The sequence below is a fragment of the Urocitellus parryii genome, chromosome 4 (genome assembly GCF_045843805.1).
Source record: "Urocitellus parryii isolate mUroPar1 chromosome 4, mUroPar1.hap1, whole genome shotgun sequence".
Lineage (NCBI taxonomy): Eukaryota > Metazoa > Chordata > Mammalia > Rodentia > Sciuridae > Urocitellus > Urocitellus parryii.
Window position 1 is genome coordinate 14368797 of NC_135534.1, and position 19847 is coordinate 14388643.

At 34.0% G+C, this 19847-nt stretch overlaps 1 protein-coding gene across 2 annotated transcripts in view; it reads right to left on the bottom strand.

Moving 5' to 3' along the window:
* Positions 1-19847, bottom strand: part of Zfp91 (ZFP91 zinc finger protein, atypical E3 ubiquitin ligase) — a 32075-nt gene that overhangs the window by 7097 nt on the left and 5131 nt on the right. Inside the window, exons 2-8 of one of the 2 annotated variants that reach the window (XM_026406501.2) lie at positions 18166-18194; positions 3676-3888; positions 3414-3450; positions 2754-2855; positions 2019-2153; positions 1219-1269; positions 736-814 (exon numbers count right to left, since the gene is read on the bottom strand). In XM_026406501.2, the coding sequence (XP_026262286.2) occupies positions 736-814; positions 1219-1269; positions 2019-2153; positions 2754-2855; positions 3414-3450; positions 3676-3888; positions 18166-18194 (646 nt within the window). Of the gene's footprint in view, positions 1-735; positions 815-1218; positions 1270-2018; positions 2154-2753; positions 2859-3413; positions 3451-3675; positions 3889-18165; positions 18195-19847 lie in introns of both variants that reach the window. The other variant, XM_026406500.2, reaches the window with a different exon arrangement.

Genomic DNA, 19847 nt, shown 5'->3' on the forward strand with positions numbered 1-19847 from the left:
CTGGTTTGACATGCTTTTTTTTGGATACACATTAAAATAAAATCTGTTATTGTGAGTCTTGGTGTGCTGTTACAATCAACTTTTCTATCACAAGTTTGGGAAATCCTGTAATATTTGATAATTCTAAGAAAATCCTTCTATTTGGGCCCAAGTACTATGTTGTCTTAAAAACAAACAAACAAACAAACCAACAAAAAACCCACACACAATGGGTTAAAGGGTATTGCATTTGCTGTATGCATTCTAATCCTGAGGACCCATATTTACCCTATTTTTCTCTTGTCTATATTCCCTCTGCATCTACTCCCTCTATTCCCACTGTCTTGACTTCTCATTTGGACTTAAATCCCTGCTTTGAATTAAAGTGAAGACTTTTCAAGATTTTGAGAGGGGTCTCTCCAATGAAATGATTAGCTGCTTGAGGCCAGCTGATGTGTTGGGAACATAATCCTCAATATTAGGAGACAGGGTCCAATGGGAAGTATTCAAACGCTCTGCCCTCATAAATGGATTGAAGCTGTTAATGTGAAAAAAAGAACTGTTTGCCCTTCTACCTTTTGCTATGGAATGACACAGAACCAAGGCCATACTCAGCCTTTGTAACTAGGAGCCAATAGTTTCTGTTCATTATAAATTACCCAGTCTCAGGTTATTTTGTTTTGAGTAGTACTATGAACTAAGAACGATTAAATAATTTTATTACTTAAGGCTGTCTTACGTAACAACTTCACTGACCTGCAAATAGCGAGGGTGAGCAAGAACAGTTCCACATCCTTCCATCTCACAACGGACATATTGAATTGGAGGTTTTTTCCTATTATCACAGTACAGGAGAAAGATCAAGAACAGAAAAGTATCATCATGTACTATTAAAAATAACTATCTTACATTATGAAGGATTATAACCTCTTTATTAGTATACAACTTGCAAAGAATTTGTGTTTGAAGTAACCCAAAATTGCCAAATGTTTCATAGTTTAAAATCAGCACAAATAAACTAGCAACCCCTCAAAAAGTAAAGGAAGTACTAAGAATTTCAGAAACTTCAACATTCTGCAATGAAAATAAAACAGGATCTATATTATGGATGTTAATGAAACTACTTCAGTGAAAATATTAAGTCATCCCTGCAGGATTATTATGAGAGCTAAATAATTATTAGTAAAGTACCTAGCACCAGAAACAAGGTACACAGGAACAGGAGTAGAAATTCCTCACCTCCTTTTGGGTAAACGTGGACTTTTGTCATCTTTTCGCCTTCTTCCTCTCCTATAATTAAAGAAAGAGTAACTGACCACATATTCTAGACTGAAATTTATAGTGGTGAAGGATGGCCGAAGGCATATACTTGAGCCTATGACATGAGGACAAAGAGCAGGTTGCCAACACAAAGGATAAGACAGAATACATAAGATCAAAGATGTATCTGGTAAATTAGCAACATTTTACTCTGAAGTGATTTCATTTTCAAAATCAGTCTGTATCACAGATTAGACACACACCTTCCATAAACTATGCATTACTACAGAATCACATGTCATGATCCATTAGAACGAAAATTCATCACTTATATTAATCAAATTTAAAAAATAGATTTAAAAAGTTTATTATCTTAAAATCCTACAAATGGAAACTAAATTTCCCTTGCAATATAACAAAAAATGAAATGTGGTTGCTAACACAGAAAATTTTTATAGCATTGAGGTTATTACATTTGGCTTATTTGCTCTACTTTGAAGGACCCATATTTGCCCTATTTTTCCCTGTTGTTTCTATTCCCTCTACATCCATAAAGCCAGTGTCTCAGCTTCTTATTGCTTTGAATTAAAGTGAAGATTTTTCAAGCTTTTGTGAAAGGTCTCTCCAATAAAACTTCTCCAATGAAACTATCAGCTACTTGAGGCTAGATATTTTTAAATTTAAAAAAAATGTATATTTTGAAGTATGTACATGCTTTATTCCACTAGTGGCTTCAAAATTTGTTAGACTTCCATTTTTAATAAAATTTGCCAACTCACTTCCTAGGAGGTTCCTCATCTTCCCTAATTTCATTCTCTTCTTCTTTCACCTCCACTTCTACTTCCACTTTAATTTCCTTCTTTTCTTTCTCTTCTTTCACCTTCCCTGATTTTCTCCGTGGCTTTGGGGTTTCCCTGAAAACACAAATGCAATTCAAAATTGCATTCTGCAAAGAACCTTTTCAAAGGTTAAGGCACAGAATCATTGTTAAGATCCTCAGCTCACAAACTGCGATTTCCTATGAAATCCAAAGGTTCCTCAAATGCACAGTAATGATGTATATGCTTGAAGTTCATGGGGAAAATCCCTAGGCTAAAGAAACCTAAAAAAATCAATTTTCCTTTTAGTTGTATAGACAGGTAAGTCCCACACCCCCAAATTCTAAGTATCCATGTAAATCATCACATCTTGGTAAGATAAAACATACACACAACTAATAATTTGGATAAGATCAAATTAAAATTCTGTAAATGCAAATCAGAACTGTAGGAGTGAAAAAATGTCAGATTTACAAAACAAGTGAATATTAATTACTCAGTTAAAATTATTTTTATACCTATTTAGTTAGGCAACAAAACAAAATAAAAACATACAACAGTGTTTTCTCATTCATTCATTCATTTGAACCCAGGGCCTCGCACTTGCTAGGCAATCACTCTACTACTGAGCTATAACCCCCTGGCCCCCCCATTTTTCACTGACATGTCTAGAATAAAATAAAATCTGAGACGTGCCTTTCTAAGTGAGGTTTGTAGGTCTCATCTCTTGGATCATCTTTAAATGGTATTTCTTCTTCACTGATTAGCATCTCTTCTTCCTCCTCCTCTTCCTCATCACTACTAAAAATAAGCAAAGAGAAATGAGAAATTCTGGTTATAATGATCATGACTAACTATTCTGTATTTGGTAATTTATTTTAGAGGTAAATAAAAATTCACATTAAGTTATCTAAAATTTTTTTCCTTACAAGTTAGTTGGACTGTAATCTACTACTGTTCCCTAATAATAAGGCAAACCATACAAATCCTAGATACACTATCACTTTATTAAATAAAGATAGTGACAATTGTTTGATGGCACTAAGAACTTAAAAAAAAAAAACAAAACTGACTTTATATTTTTAAAACAGTGGTCAAAACACCCACATTTCACATTAGTGCCTAGCATCGAGTAAGCCTAACCATAGAAGACACTTAAGACACAGATTCTGAACTGCACAACGAAAAATTACATGGTTTAAGCTCAAATTAAGATCAACATTAAATCTAAACATGACATCAAAACAAGTTAATTTATCTTAGAGCTCAAAGTAAAAAGCAACTTCCAAAACATTAAATTAACTGTGTTCTATGTACCCACAGGTTTAAATAAGAAATATAAAAACATTTTTTTACCTAATGCCACCAGGAGACTGATGTTCTTCTGCAACTTCTAGGAAAATAAAAGTAAAAATACAATCTGTATATTAATATTTCTCTATGCAGACAAAAGATTTAAGTCAAACAACTGTATGAGGTAATTATAGAAAACTAATTATCTAAAGGAAATTCTCCTTAAACCTGTCCTTAAAAGTTTTAATTTTTAGATAAATGTTCAACATTACATTTAAGATTTTAAAAAATTGGGGTATTAAGTATTCATATTCTATTAATGTACCATAATCAAGCTGATCTGTAATTGGTTCTGACTTGCAGATGAGCTGCAATGACCCAGTCTTGGAGCGAGAACTTCGAGTGTTTTCTGTATCTCGAAGGCGAGAGATAGATGTCCTGCTACTACTGCGCCAGCCCCGACTAGGTCTAGATGCAGCAACGGAAACTTCCTGAGGGAGAGCAGACTCGTCTTCTTCCTCTTTCTCTTCCTTAGGATCTAGAACCAAAGGTGAGCCATTCTTTTTCAGTTTATGGTTAACCAATAACCATCTCTATATATCTACTAATTATAAACAGAACTATAATCAGGAGAAATTAAATGTTTTCTAAAGGAAAAAAACAAAACACCCAGGTTATTACTGAAATATTAGAAACAAGATGAGGATACTAGATAAAACCTCTCCTTGACATCATTAACATGTTGCAAAGCAGTAATTTTATATGTAAAATACTCTGAAATAATTTGATTCATGGAATTCTAGCCATTAGCTAGATTATATTAAGAGGCAACCAAAAGAAAGAACCACAGTTCTAGATGTTTTAATAACCAATGTTGCAAGGAATTTCTTAAAAACAATGCCTTGCCTTTCCTTGACTCTAATCAAGAGTTTTACTTAGAACTGCACTATGAATTTTAATTGATCCATAGAGCAATCCCACAGCAAAGTCCAGCTCCAGTGTTGTTTTGTTTCAGATGTCCTGTGAGATACTGCACACAGATACACACACAATCTGTTGTTAGTCTACATTTCATCACATTTTAAGGGTAAATGAAGTGATACTCTCCTGAACAACAAGTAATAAAAAGTCAACATTAGAAATTGACTTTCATTTTTGGGAGTGCCTAGACCTAGATAAAGGCAGTACATATTGAGGTCACAAGATGATACATTTCAGCTAGAAGCAAAATCTAACAGCCCAATAGAAAAATGGCACCTTGGTATAAAAATATGGCTGTCAAATAAATGAGCGACAAAAAAAGCTCTATCTACTCACAACAAGCAAGAAATAAAACGACAAGGCAATACCCAATTTTTTGCTTCTTTTCAACCATCATGCTCATAATGATCAAAATACTTAACACAATATACTGGTAAGGTTGTGAAAACACTATAATACATAGATGTTAGTGTGAGTAATAGCAAAGCAAACCCTATTTATTTTATTTTAAGGTCTAACAATAATAACCCTCTGTGCATAAGTACTTTGTACTCTGACCCACTGAGGCAACAGCCTGCCTTCTGATCCTAGGAAGTCTCCTACAACTTGGCCTCTGAATTTATGGTTCTACTGTCACAATCACTGTTCTTTCATTTCACCCTATTTTTGTCCTTTTCTGCTAGAACAAAATTCTCAAAAATTCTTTTCAGTCTCTCCTGTGTAACTCATGGGGTCCCAGTCATCAAACCAGAGGGTCCTCCAATCTTTCCTTGATTACTGCATTTTATACTGGGAGCTGCGGAGATGGTAGGTTGGGTCCATAAGTTATCTATATGGATAGACTAAAACCATTCCAAAGTATTGAGTGGTTATTTGTTTTGTTTTTGTGCTGGTTCCCTTTTTGCTACGCAATTCATTCCTCTTTTTATATCTTAGTATAAGCAGCAAGGAGAATTCAGGTTGTATCTACATTTAGCTTGGAAATCTCAGGTATAACATCCAAGTTCATTCCTTACAAGCCCTACTTACACCCAATGATAGAGCACAATTCAGCCCTGAAGTTCTCTGCAACTTTATAACAAAGATTGCCTCTTCTCCACTGCTCAACATGTTCATCATTTCCTTCCAAGGCTTCTGCAGATTACCTCTAATACTATTCCTGTCAACTATTACTTCAAGGCAACTGAACACTTCAGAATACTATCAGCCACTAAACATTACCTAATCCCCAAACTACACTCACATTTTTGGGTATTTTGTTATATCATGTTGGCAGTATGTTAATTTTCCTAGTGCTGCCATAAAAAATTATCACGAAGACCTATTTATCTGAAAAGATCCCATTCTCAAATGATGATCTGACATTGACAGTTACCTGAGTTAGGACTTTAGGGGGAGGTAATTCAATTAATAATACTAATATTAATATTAGACAAAATATACTTTAATTTAAAAACTATTACATGATACAAATATACTATATATTGACAAGTGTTTTAATCATTTAGAAGATAAAAAAACAACTGAAGGGAAAAACATGATACAGACAGTTCTCAAATTAAGATGGTACAACTTCCAATTCTTTGACTTTATTATAGTACAAAAGTGATAAGACATTCAGTTTTAAATTTTGATCTTTCCTGGGCTAACAGTAAAATATTTTCTTTCAATGATAGGAAGCAACAGTAAGCCAAAGCACCTAGTCAGCTTTGAAAGAGTATACTGGGTTGCTAGCCTCTGATGTTTGGTATGTTTAATTCATAGAAACAGAAAAGGGGAAATGACTGCTTTTAAAAGGGTATCAGTCTTATTTGGTCCTAATGAAAATGCTCTGAACGGGACAGATGGTTGTACAATACTACAAATGTGTTAAATGTCACTAAATTGCATGCTTTAAAATGATTAATTTTTTAAGTCTTTGTTAAGTGATTTCCATCTCAATACATATACATACAGAGTCAGGTCTGACAATATATTAGCATAAACAATTATGACCAAATAGGAAAAGAGCCAAAAACAAATTTGTCTTGTTTAAAGATGATTTCTAGTAATTTCTCACAATAGCAGTTAACCCTGAGGAGATACCATGACATATAAATAGCAAGAAGAGAAAAAAGCCACAGTAGTTGAGGTGAAGAAAGACATTAGGCCAGTCAATCTATGAGCAATATATAGTAACACTGAATACAACTTATATTCTTAAAAAAGAAGACCAAGTAAGAGTAGGTAATATGATGAATTGAGACAATGAGAAACTGATACTACCAGAAGGACCATTTTAAAAAAATATGATACAAGAGATTCTCAGTTTTATAGCCAAAGACAACACTAAGCAACCTAATGCATCAAATTCCAAGTGATGATAGCTACCTGGTTGTGATAAAATACCTCAAATTAGAAGGATCATCTTAATATGATCTGGTCTTTTGACCCACAGGTTGCCATCTTTTGCTAACTGCAGCTTACAAAAGTTAAATAAAACTAATATTTAATTGAATCAAACAGGGTGTGTTTGGTTGACATACTGGGGAACAAACTAAAAGTTCTTCTCATCTCTATTGAGAGTATTCTGGGAGGGCTGGAGATGTGGCTCAGCGGTAGCGCGCTCGCCTGGCATGCGTGCGGCCCGGGTTCGATCCTCAGCACCACATACCAACAAAGATGTTGTGTCCGCCGAGAACTAAAAAATAAATATTAAAAATTCTCTCTCTCTCTCTCTCTCCTCTCTCACTCTCTCTTTAAAAAAAAAAAAAAAAAGAGAGTATTCTGGGAAACTAGCAAACCTTAGGTACTTAGTAATGCCAGAAGTATTTTTTTTTCAATTTATCTAAATTTAGTTACCATAACTCTAAAATAATTAGTAATCTTTACAGATGAGGAGAGCAAGTAACTACAAGGAAATCACATATAAATCAACAAATGTTTATATAACACACACACACTCATACCTACATATATATGTTAATATGCAAATTAGATTTTTCTTTTTCTAATTATCTCTCATTGTTTACTATTTGAAGCAGATATTAGTCCCTGGAGCACTGATAAAAAAGGAAGTAAAGGATAACAAATATTACTGAACTTTCACAAAATTTCTACAGATATTAAAAATTTAGGATCAACCCTAAAATCACAAAGTAATACTACTCACTTTCAAAGTACAGGCATTAGGTGAATTAGTTTAGGTCTGAGAAAGTGGAAAGATGCTTTTCTCTGAACCCACAGCTCTTAAAAACAGTGTTATTTAACTTAATGGTCTCTTTAGCTAACAATTAGGTCAACACTTAAGTTTAAAAAAAGATGTTGGCGCCCAAAGAGAAAGAATAAAGAAGAACTTAGCTGGAAGATACAAGCAGAAAGGAAAAACAGTGCATATAATATACCGAACTAAGAAATCAAAGTTAAGACCTAAATGTTTGGAGAAGGGGAAACATGGCACAAACTGTCATCATTTATAACACTGTTCAGAAAGTCTAATTAAGAAGGTCCCTGAAGGGTTTTGCACTTTATCCTACAGCCATGAAAAGAGTTTAAGAAAGTAAGGAGGTAGCATGATTAGATTTGAATTTTTAATGTTTAGTCTGACTGAAGACTAGACAGGAAGAGGATAGACGTCTTAAGACCAGTTAAAAGCCTACTGAAATAGGTCACAAATAATAGCTTTAGAAAGCGTAGTAACATTGGTGATGGCAATAATTAGAGACATGAGAAATAGGTGATGCTAGACAGAGCTAGGAAATGAAAAGTGAGTTGAGGAGGATTGTGTAAGGGTACTGAAAGTTAACTGTACTCCTCACGCACTGGTTTTAAAAATCAAAACTGTGAACCAATACATAGTGAAAATATAGTACATAAGCAAATTCACTTAAAATGGATGGATCTAGCACTTCGACTAGTTGTTAATTAGTTAATAACAACTTTAATAAGTCCTTAACATTACCAAGTGATCAGTCAGTCTTACCACACACTAAATTCTCAAAACACCTCATGAGGTAGTTATTTTTTTCTCATTATAGAAAAGCAAAATGAGGCATGGAAAAGTTAAATTTTCCCAAGATCACTGATGTCCTTTCTAATGCCATGTTTACTAATCAACTTTCTAATCAGCTTCATGGCAAAGCATGGGACTTTCAGTGATATTAAAATTTGATGAGGAACTAAATATGAAGTTAGAGAATTTTAGTGATGAAATATAAGATTCAAGGGGACATAAGCAGAGGATGAAGTCACTTTTGCAGTGGTGCTTGCCCTTTCATAAAGAGTGGCACGTAATAAAGAAGCTAGTATAGCCTACTAAAAGATGAGGCCATGTGGCAGAGAACCCACAACTAGCAACAATTTCTATATATGTTAACAAGCCCATTCAGTTGCTGAACAAATGCCCAATTAGCCCAGAAAAGTAGCAGAGTCACAAAGAGATAAACTGTTGTTTTATGACACTAAATTTATGATGTTTGTTTGGTAGCAAAAACGAAGACACACCAAATCTTTAAGTTTTCTTTGGTCTCAATATCTTCACGTATAAAAGGAAAGTTTATAGGAAATGATCACTAAAATCATATCCAATTCAAACATTAATCCACTCCTCAAATTTCAAGATTTAAGACACAAACCAAATAACAACAAAAACAGATTTAATAAGAATGAATATCATTCACATAGGTTTGATGGAATAAAATGATTATCAGAATTAATCAAGGTTTTAAAGGGTGTTTAGGGGGCTTCCAGTTAAACAGAACAAACTGAATACACACTTTTGTTTCTGCTTTCTCCTAAAACACTGCTAAAATGACAGAAAAGGAATTGTGACTAAAAATTGCAAAGTCAAAGGAACACAAGGAGACAATATCAGCTGTGTGATTTCAACAAAGATTTAGAAGAACAAATCCAGGGTGAGTACTTAGTGATTTTTAAGATCAAATAAATGCTGCGAAAAAGAAACAAGCAAATACATTTTAAACAACCTCAGAAAGGTTAAGGAACTGTTGAGTCATATTTAGATATCTACATATAGAGATGTCTATAATATACATATATATATATGTGGGGAAGAATCAAAAGAGGCAGAACAGTTAGAAAAGTTTTTTAAAGTAAATTTAACATCCAGACTTCTTCATCCCATGCTGCCTTTTGGAGTTTTACCATTTAGGAGGGGTTAAAATAAACAGAGCTCTGGCATTAACAGTTCCAGTTGAGGGCAGAAGTGAAATACAGTCAGAGAAAAAAGGTAGTTAAATGGAAGCAAAAGTTAGGATCATAGAGGATCTGTCTCATTCATTCCCCACCAATTCTACCTAGAAAAGAGATACAAGAATCTCTAAAGAAAATGAACTGCTTCATGGAAAAGCTATTCCCAAACTATCCCTGAAGAGAAGGGGGGGGGGGGAGTCTGACACATACATACAGCATTTCCAATTAGCATTTTAGCACTCTTCCAAACATCAAAAGAACATCAAGGAACACTAGTGTAGTACTGCAAAATACACACCACACTGGTCCTTATCCTTGTCTCCTTGCATATAACTTCTAAACTCCTTGGAATGTCTGGAATTATACCCTTCTATATGCTAATAAACTGACTAGTACTAGCCCTTAAGTAGATTCAGTATGGGACTGATCACAGGAAAGAATAGGGTATGGTGAGTTTGGGCCTTTTCAGCCTCATTCCACCAACCTCCCAGGAGGGGGCAAGGGCTGAAGTTAAGTTGATCATTAAAGGCCAATGGCTGGGGCTGGGGCTGGGGCTGTGGCTGTGGCTCATGCGGTAGTGCGCTCGCCTAGCATGCCTGCGGCCCGGGTTCAATCCTCAGCACCACATGCAAACTAAGATGTTGTGTCCGCCAAATACTAAAAAATATTAGAATTCTCTCTCTCCCTCTCTCTCACTCTTTCTTTAAAAAAATAAATAAATAAAGGCCAATGGCTTAGCCAGCTGTGCCTACATAACAAAACTTCCATAAAAACCCCAAAGGGCTGAGTTCAAGGAGCTTACAGATAGCTAAACATGTGGAGGGTCTCGAGGGTATGCACCCAGAAGGTATAGATGCCCCTCACTCCTTTCAACATTCCTTGCCCTATGCATCTCTTCTTCTGCATCCTGTCATTTCCTTTATAATCAAAGGGAAGTGTTTCCCTGAGTTCTATGAGCCACTCTAGCAATGCAGCTAAATCCAAGGAGGGGGCTGTGGAAACTCCATTTCACAGTGGTCAGAAACACAGGTAAAACAACCCGGGGCGTGAGAAACTAAACCTTTTACCTGTGGGATCTAATGCTATGTCCAGGTAGTTAATATTAGAATTAAATTGAATGTCAAAACTGAATTCAATTTACAGAACTCTACAGAACTGACTGCTTGGTTTGTGGTGAAACCATCACCACAGATCTAGTATCAGAAGTGATCGGTGCTGTCGCGTAAATAAGAAAATCAGTTTCTTATCTCTATTAACCTCAGAACCAGAAACTTGAGGAAAATCTCTAGTAAGAAAAACTAAACAGGGGCTGGGGATTAACTCAGTGGTAGAGTTCTTTCCTAGCATATCCAAGACCCCGGGTTCAATTCCCAGCACCATATACACATACAAGACAGACTAAATGAATGGGGGAAAAAAAACTTTGAAGAAATACAGGAAAAAAACAAATGTATAAATGCATCCTTCGATGGGAGGCTAGGACATCATTAGAAAATGTCTTATGATTATTTCATGTTGCTGTAACAGAATACCTCAGACTGGTAATTGTTAAAGAACTTTATTTTTCACAGTTCTGGAGGCTAGGAAGTCCAATACGAGGATGTCAGACCTTGCAAGAACCTTCTTCCTGCATAACATACTGCAAGGCATCACATGGTGAGAGCAAGAGGGGAGCAAGGGAGAGCAAAGGAAGGCAAATTTGCTTTTATAACAAAGCCACTCGAGTGATAAAGGCTCTAATCCATTCAGAAGAGCACTGATCTCATGACCTAATTACATCCTACCTGACTTTTCCCAATACCACCACATTGACAAAAATTTCAACATGAGTCTTGGAGGAGATATTCAAACCACAGCAGAAGAGTACACTACTTAAAAACAAACAAACAACAACAAAAAAAACCCTCTTGGAAATCTAAAAATATATAAGAGCAAAAAATAAAACCTGGAAGATTTGAAATTAAGCTGGAAAAAAATCTAATTTTGAGAAAGCAAGACAAAAACAGAAAAGGTTAAGAAATACCAAACATATAATTAAGTAAAGGTAACAAATTTATCAAAAAGTGATGATAAAATTTGTCAAAAATTTAAGAATATGAATTTAATGGCTAAGTGTATCAATATGCTAGGCTGCAGTACCCAGCTGTTTGGTCAAACACAAGATAGATAAAAAGCCTTAAAAACAGAGACTGATATTTCATGAAGAAAGTCAAGACTGCAACAGACTGTTTCCACCCCTCTGGATTTTATTCTCAAAAGGAAATACCAACTATGACTTGAATTTCTCATCTGCTGGTTAGTCTGATTTTTAAAATTTGCTTTTAGTTGACAAAAATCATGTCTACTTATAGGTGAGGTGAACATTTTTAATTTTGTGTTGCCTCAGCATCCACTTTGCAGATTTAGCTTTACCAGAGGCAGGGCTTTCATTCCTGACAGTTACCAGTTTTAAATCATACCCAAATGGCCTGAGTAGTCAGAAATAAGAGCTCTCCTGCTTAGCAGTCCAGGCTCCCCACTTCAAGCATTTACCCATGAAATTAAAGTGACTCACACCCATTCCTCAATATCTACTGCTGATTGCTATGTTCTCTTCTTTCTCCCTCCCTGCCTGTGCTAAATTCTATGTGTGCTCTCCAGATGTGCCCCACTCCTGACTTGGTCTTACCAAACTTTAGCCTTGAGTTGTATCCCTGAAGTCATGCCTGCCATCAGATTTGTGAAAGGACAAGGCCACCCTACAAGAGACTTATGTCAATAGATCCTATGCTGGTGCTCCTCTGTCCTGGCCTTCAGTGGCTAGCTGATAAAGGATGGAGAAACTTGGAAGAGTTTCATTCCAAACAGTCAGGTACAATGTGGTATCTGGATTGTGTATAAAGATTCAATCAAACTAATTAAAACATTTGTCACCTCAACTTGATAATTTTTTATATATATTTAATTTTCATAAAGATAAGAAAGGGGTCTAGTTTCATTCTTCTGCATGTGGCTGGGCAATTTTCCCAGCATAATCTATTGCAGAGTATGTCATTTCTCCAAGATGTGTTCTTAATAGCATTTCCTATTGTTACACTATTATCAATACCACTGTAAACTGTACTATTTTTTAATTCTGTAATCTCAATTTTCTAATTTTTCTTGCAGATAAACTAAAAAAAAAATAGATTTTTTAAAAGAATACATTTATCTTATATCTCGTGGGATGGCAAAAGCTTTGTAGAAATTGCCTGCAGCATTTTGGAATACTGTCCAAGACCACCTTGACATAAAAAGTCTAGACTGATAAAGACCAATGAAGAGAGGAAATATGCAAATAAAAAATATTAAATGGTTGTTCTTTAAGTCACTAAATGTTTAGATGTTTTTAAAAATACAGCAATAGACAATACCAAAATTTACAAAAGATTACAGTAAATAAAATAACAGGGTTTAGAAACTGACAAAGCAGCAAAATTACACACAAATCAACAAATAGGTTACGAGTTGGGAGTTTAGAATCAAAGAAGCTAGCCAGGCTTAATGAAATAGGGAGGCAGAAGACAGGCACAGTTTTGCTCTAAGACAATTAAATGCTAAAGGGGCCTTTGCCTGAATGTAGTGAGATTAATCTGGCTAGTTTTAATTCAGGAGTTTGATCTCTCTTGGATATAGAGGCATTAAATCAGTTGATTCCTTTTTGTGAGAGTCTTGTCCATTCAGATCATCTTAGAATGAAGACAATGTTATGTCCTCATGTGTAGGTGAGTTTTTCTTAGGGGTTTTGGATTCTTAAAGTCTGGGTATGAATTTACCCACCTAGGACATTAGTTTTCCCTTTCTTCCATCAAAGCATGCTGCTATAACTCTCAAGAGGTATTTACTAGAAAAGGCATCTTAGTATAATTATTATATATAGCAGAATAAAGATAAATGTGTCAGAAGTTGAATTGTAATGGGCAACTTGTTATTTTTGTGAAAGACCCATTTATCTGACAAAATGTCCTATAAGTGAAATAAGATGATAAGTCTTTCTAAGCCTCTATCATAATCCGCATGTATTGTGTGTCTTTACTTCTAAGGATTTACAAGAGCGGAAGAAATATAGGAGATCTGGAAGTTTGAACTAGAAAATAGACTAAATGATCTGGGCCATTCCCTAACAAGGAACAAGATGTTTGAGTTCATTCTCATACTGAGAAATAATATGGCTCTTGCTTATGATAAAGGGCTTGTAAGGAAGGAAAAATAAAATGCCTATGTAGGGCTAGGGTTGTAGCTCAGTAGTAGAGTGCTTATAACCATGTGTGAAGCCCTGGGTTTAATCCTAAGCACCACATAAAGATAAAGGTATTGTATCCACTTACCAAAAAAAAAAAAAAAGAAAAAAAGAAAAGGAAAAAAAGCCTACTTAATGTACTGTCAGAGCTCTGAGGCTTGAGTAGTATCAATACCAAAGTCAGAAACTTCAGTTTCTAAAATCTATCTAGACTACTCTGTATATATCTATGGTTAGCCCACTTTGATTGTTTTCTATAATAAGAAACTCCATTTTGAATTATTAATACTGATGAATTAATATTAAGCAGTATTAAGAGAAACCAGGAGAAGAGATTTTTTTTTCTTTTAAGCTCACTTTAGAATACAATTTAATATGTAAAAGAGAATACGTCAACTAAAACTAATAGCACATTTAAGGGTTAGGATTGGGTTTATACATGCCCTTTCTCACCAAAGAATTTCCTTCCACAGTTCTTTTATGTTCAAAACTGACAGCATTTTATTATAGTTAGTAAAACAAGGTGATTAAGAATACTGAAAATTATTCAAGAATTATGAAGACCATGTCCTGAGTATATTGCACATCTTATTCTGTATAGAAACTCAAATGGTAAAAATTGCCAAAGTGAGATTTCCTTGCTAGAGTGAGATAAAAAAAACTAGAGTGCCTGTTCTATGAATTGAGGAATAATACAAATATTGTTTTAACAATACTGAAAATGAGATGCATCTTTAAAGGATAGAAGAAACAATATTATGTTGTGAAGTTGCATGTCTACAAAAGAAAACAATGTGATACAGGAGACTGATTTTAAAGGACAAGAAATTAATAAAGTGTATTTCAACAAAAATAAAAAAATATTGAAAGTAAAATTATGTAAAAAGTATTGAATACCAATTGATTCTAATTTTTTTAAAAATCAAGTACCCAGGCATGCTGGTGAATCCCTATGATCCTAGCTATTTGGGTGGCTAAGGTGGGAGGATCCAAGTTCAAAGCTGGCTTTGGCAACTTAGGGAGACTGATCGAAATAAAAAATGAAAAGGGATGAGGATGTAGCTCAGTGGTAAAGAGCCCCATGGTTCAAACCCCAGGAGGAGGAAGAGTGGCGGTGGTCATAGGGGCAGGGATTGGAGAGATCAAAATCTATAAATTAGACTAAATTAATCTAAAACAAATATCTGAGGATATGATACAAGGCAGAGGGAATAAAAAGAAAAACAAGCTAATGTTTTGGTAATAATTACACATATTTGCTGAACACAATAAACTAGGTGCCAAAGAGTTAAGAGTTAAACTGTCCTAAATAATCTAGTTTCCAGATGTTCTGAATTCATCTAATGACTAATCTTTGTCAAAGATCACCTCTCTGTAACAAGAGTAACTGAAAATAGAACTATTCTGAATAAAAGGTGAGTCCCAAAGTTTAATACAGTAAAATTTTCAAGCAACAATTATCCCAAAATGTCTTCCATAAACTGGTTTTATTAGATATTCTTTAGAGAGGGCTTCATAGTAAAATAAATTAGGTAATTGCTGTACATTTTGGTATTTATACTGCATAGTACTAAAAAAGAAAAAAATTCCTAAGAAAACCTACAGTATATTCTATCTAACATTAATAACACAAAACACTGCCCATTTACTTAACTCTAGTATTGACAATTATTCCAGGAAACACCTAAAACATCCATTAGTAAACATTAAAGCATCACAATGTTCAATTTTTATGTTGAATCGTAAGCAATTTTAACTATTATTCACTAAGAACCCAAAAGACAGGAGAAAAAATTAGGTTTTATGTATAGTTTTTAAAAGAAATTAAAATTATGAGTAAAGCAGAGGTGCCAATAAGTTTAGATAAACATTTAGATAAACCACCCTTTTACTTTATTATTGTGAGTACATTATTGGTTGCTTTGATTTAATTTCACTTACACTTTTTGAATAAATTTAATAACCATTACTTAGCAAAGTACCTTTCTATTTGTTTTATATACACCTATCAAGGTTAAATAAATGTAGTAGGAACAGAAATTCATGATAATGCTTCTTTATTATTTCTTTAGTTTGAAAAGTGAATGTAGCACTTTGCAACTTAAAAATCATGGAATGCTGCTTTCTTTGTACAATACTGTTTACTTGTTGAAACAAGTCAAAGGTTCTTCTTTTCAATTCAAGGAAAGCATATCTTTCTGGTTGTTTGGAGCAAATACGAGTAAAAACAATCATAAAAATATCATAATATTAATAAAAGAGAGTCATAACTTCTAAAAAATAACAAAACGTTGTCAAAAAGTTTCTTTGAAATACAAATGAATAAAAATTCAGCAGACTGAATATGAAGACTCTGCCAGGGTCTACAGGTAACTTTTTGACATACAAGAAAGAATTGAGGTGAACTGTAAATATCAAATAGTACAGGAAAAAGTGAGTACTAGAATCTTCCTGACTTTTTCACTAATCTCTCCTATAATGTTAGATACAGGTCTTCGGGTTGAGCAGCTACTCTTAACAGGTGAATTAATGAAGACACGGAGATGGGAGTTTGAGAATACACAGACTCAGATTATTTAACTAGTGGATTAAAGTGAGATGAGATTTTGAGACTGAATTACCCAGAATAAAGTTGTAATCTTTCCACAGCTGCAAAACTAAATAGCATGCCAACTTCTGGTTTAATATTATCTACACAAAGATCATTTGCCCCCAAAAGGGGGTTCAAAATTTCTATATAAATTGTCCTCAAGTCAACCCAAAGTAATTTCTTTAGACACATAAAGTAACTATAGCTCTGATGAAGGCAGGTTGTTTTTTTAAATAAGAACTGCTCTGGTACTTGATTATGGTCTGTCTCTCTCTCTCTCTATATACATATATATATATTTTACATCATAGAAATCTATAAAATTATCTCTGAACATAAGACCTTCCATTCTAGGCAGATATAACTACTGTTTTCACTTAACTGAGCAGACAAAATAATCATGCAAAGCTTTTTACACAAAACTTTGCCTAGTATGTAATATTTCTTGCCTGAACACACACATACACACACACACACACACACACACACGGAAATAAATAAATAAGCAGGCTGTAAGTGGACCTTAAAAAAGTGGACCTTCATAACCCACTTCAATCTAATGTATGAAATATGATATGTCATGAGCTTTGTAATGTTGTGAACAACCAATAAAAAAAATAATAAAAAACTAACTGGTAGGTAGCTAGGTATCGTGATACCTACCTATAATCCCAGGTACTCAGGAGATTATTCTACTTTCTACCAGGAGTATCCCAAATTTGAAATCAGCCTTAGCAACTTAGCAAGACTGTCTCAAAATAAAAAATAAAATGTGCTGGGTGTGTAGCTCAGTGTAAAAGTGTCTCTGGGTTTAATCCCCAATATCACATAGAAAAACAAAAACAAAACCACTGGTCAACTCTCAACTATTAAGTAGACTCCAGGTATTGGAAACTGGCTGTTAGTCAAAGCATATACAATAATTGAAATACAAATTAGAGTATACCGTTCCAGTTTTAAGGAGGATCCCACATATTTGAGTTTAACATTAAACAACACAACCAACAACTAGAAAAGAAAAATGTAATCAATGGGCTACTGGCTCAATCAAGTGGCAGTAATTATAATAATTCAACCTACAAAGCCAGAATGAAATCTCTTAAATAAAAGTATTTAGAAAAAAAAAAGTGAACATCAGCTTTCCTTCATAAGTCAAACAGAAAACTAGATTCAATAAACATTTAATTGGCTAAAACATTACATAGAAACGACCTAATAACTTCATTTAATTGTTCACCAGGCAGAAATCTTAGAACATTTTCTTTCTGTATTCTTCAAACTGTAATCAAAATTTTAGTCTCTACCAGTATAGACACTGCCTACACTTTATTCTATATACTATGTATTACTTCTTTATTCATTACTTCATTTAAAAAAAGGCTAAATAGCTTTAAAAATTATAATAAACTGTCATCAAATTATGGTTCCTGGGCTGGAGCTGTAGCTCAGTGGCAGAGCGCTTGCCTAGCATGTGTGAGGCACTGGGTTCTATCCTTAGCACTGCAAAAACTAAACAAATAAAGGCATGTTGTGCACCTACAACTAAAAAAAAAAAAACCAAAAATTGTGGTTCTTCATTGTTGAGTTTCTAAATACTGTCAAGATATTTTACTATCTAAATCTGATTGATGACATCTGAATAGGCTCTATCAACTTCACTAATGTTTTACTGAACAAAACTTCCTTTTATATGGGAATTTTTTTAAATTAGGCTGAAGCTTATTCTACTTTCTACCAGATTATAACACAGTGTCATTCATACATATACAAGAGAGGTAAAAATGACCAAGTCTTACCTTTATCGGTTGTTATTTTTTCTACACATCTGAAAGAAATAAGAATCAAACATTAAATGAGCAATCTTGCACATTTCCTGAAAACATACATATTTATATCTTTTAGGTTCATCTCCAGAGAGATACAGAAAGCATCTAAAGCAGTTTTGGACAAGAGTAAAATACAACTAACTTTCAACAGTGATGGAAATATTCTACATCTGCACTGTCCAATACATCAGTTGTATAGGCCTACTAAACACTTAAACAGTATGACTAAAGAACTGAATTTTTAATTTTAATTAATGTAAACAGTTTGAAGTTGGCTATAATACCTGACAGAACAGAATTAAAGTATTACTCAAAACATATTTTAGTTTTAATTATAAACATTAACACAAGGAAAATATTTCTAATTTTGTTCTATTAAGTGTTATAGAAAACAATGAATGTCCTTATTTTATACAAATGCTTGAAATGACTTAACATTTGGGGAGAGGATCTAAAATACTTTTGCAGGTGGGGTGGGGGTCGGTATAGCAAGCATTGCAAAAATCTCAATAACTTCTGGATCTAGGTGCTAAATATTGGCATTCCGTTTTTCTCTACTTTGTGTAGATCTGATAATTTTTATAATAAAAAGGTTGGAAACTTAAAAAGACCCTAAAATTACTGTTAAATCAAAATCTAATTTCAAAAGCAATAGAAGAACTTTACAAATATAATTTGCACTTTTCAAATTAGATGCAGTAGTATAAAGTGTCATAAGCCTACAGATAAAAAAAAAAATTCCTATGTTTTTTAACTTGGGAAAATTTCTGTCATATATATATGACTCATGGATATAGCATGGTGAACTCCTCCATACCTATTACCCAAATTCAAAAGAGGCTTTGGATCTTTACCATAAAGGTGCCATATAGCATCTCTGAACAATACAAAGGTTTTTCATTTTTCTTTTTTTCCAAGTAAACCTAATACAATTGAAGATCCTTTTATTTTACAGATAATACAGAAGCCACAAAATAATACATAAGACTTGTCCTCTTTAGAAATAATAGTTACCACGTTTTGTTCCATATATTTTTCAAAGATTATAACTTTCTTTTATATTATAAATGTGCAATTAATATAAGATAACCATCAATCTTCTTATCTTTAAATGAAAAAAACAATAGAAGCTAAATTTCTGAAAAATTTTTGAAATGGTTCAATGTTTTTACCACCATACTGATTGCTCTAGGATCCTGGATCACTCAAGATTCCAGTCTTGTACAATTGAACCCTTCTGGAAACAATGCTCTAAGCTTTTTCAAGTCAGGATATTATTGCCTCTTCTCATATTCATAGCCCTCAAAAGAGAAATAGCAAAAACATAAGGAAAAAATGCCACCTAAAAATTATTACTTTATTAAAATTTATCAATTCCTCCCCTAAAAGGACAACAAAATAGAATTCTTTTTATGGTACCGGGGACTGAACTCAGGGACACCCAACCACTGAGCCACATCCCCAGCCCTATTTTGTATTTTATTTAGAGACAGGGTCTCACTGAGTTTCTTAGTACATTGCTTTACTGAGGCTGGCTTTGAAGAGATCCTCCTGCCTCAGCCTTCCAAGCCCTTGGGATTACAGGCGTGTGCCAGCATAGCCAGCAGCAAAATAGAATTCTATATACCACAAATTAAAAGCAATGCCTTTCC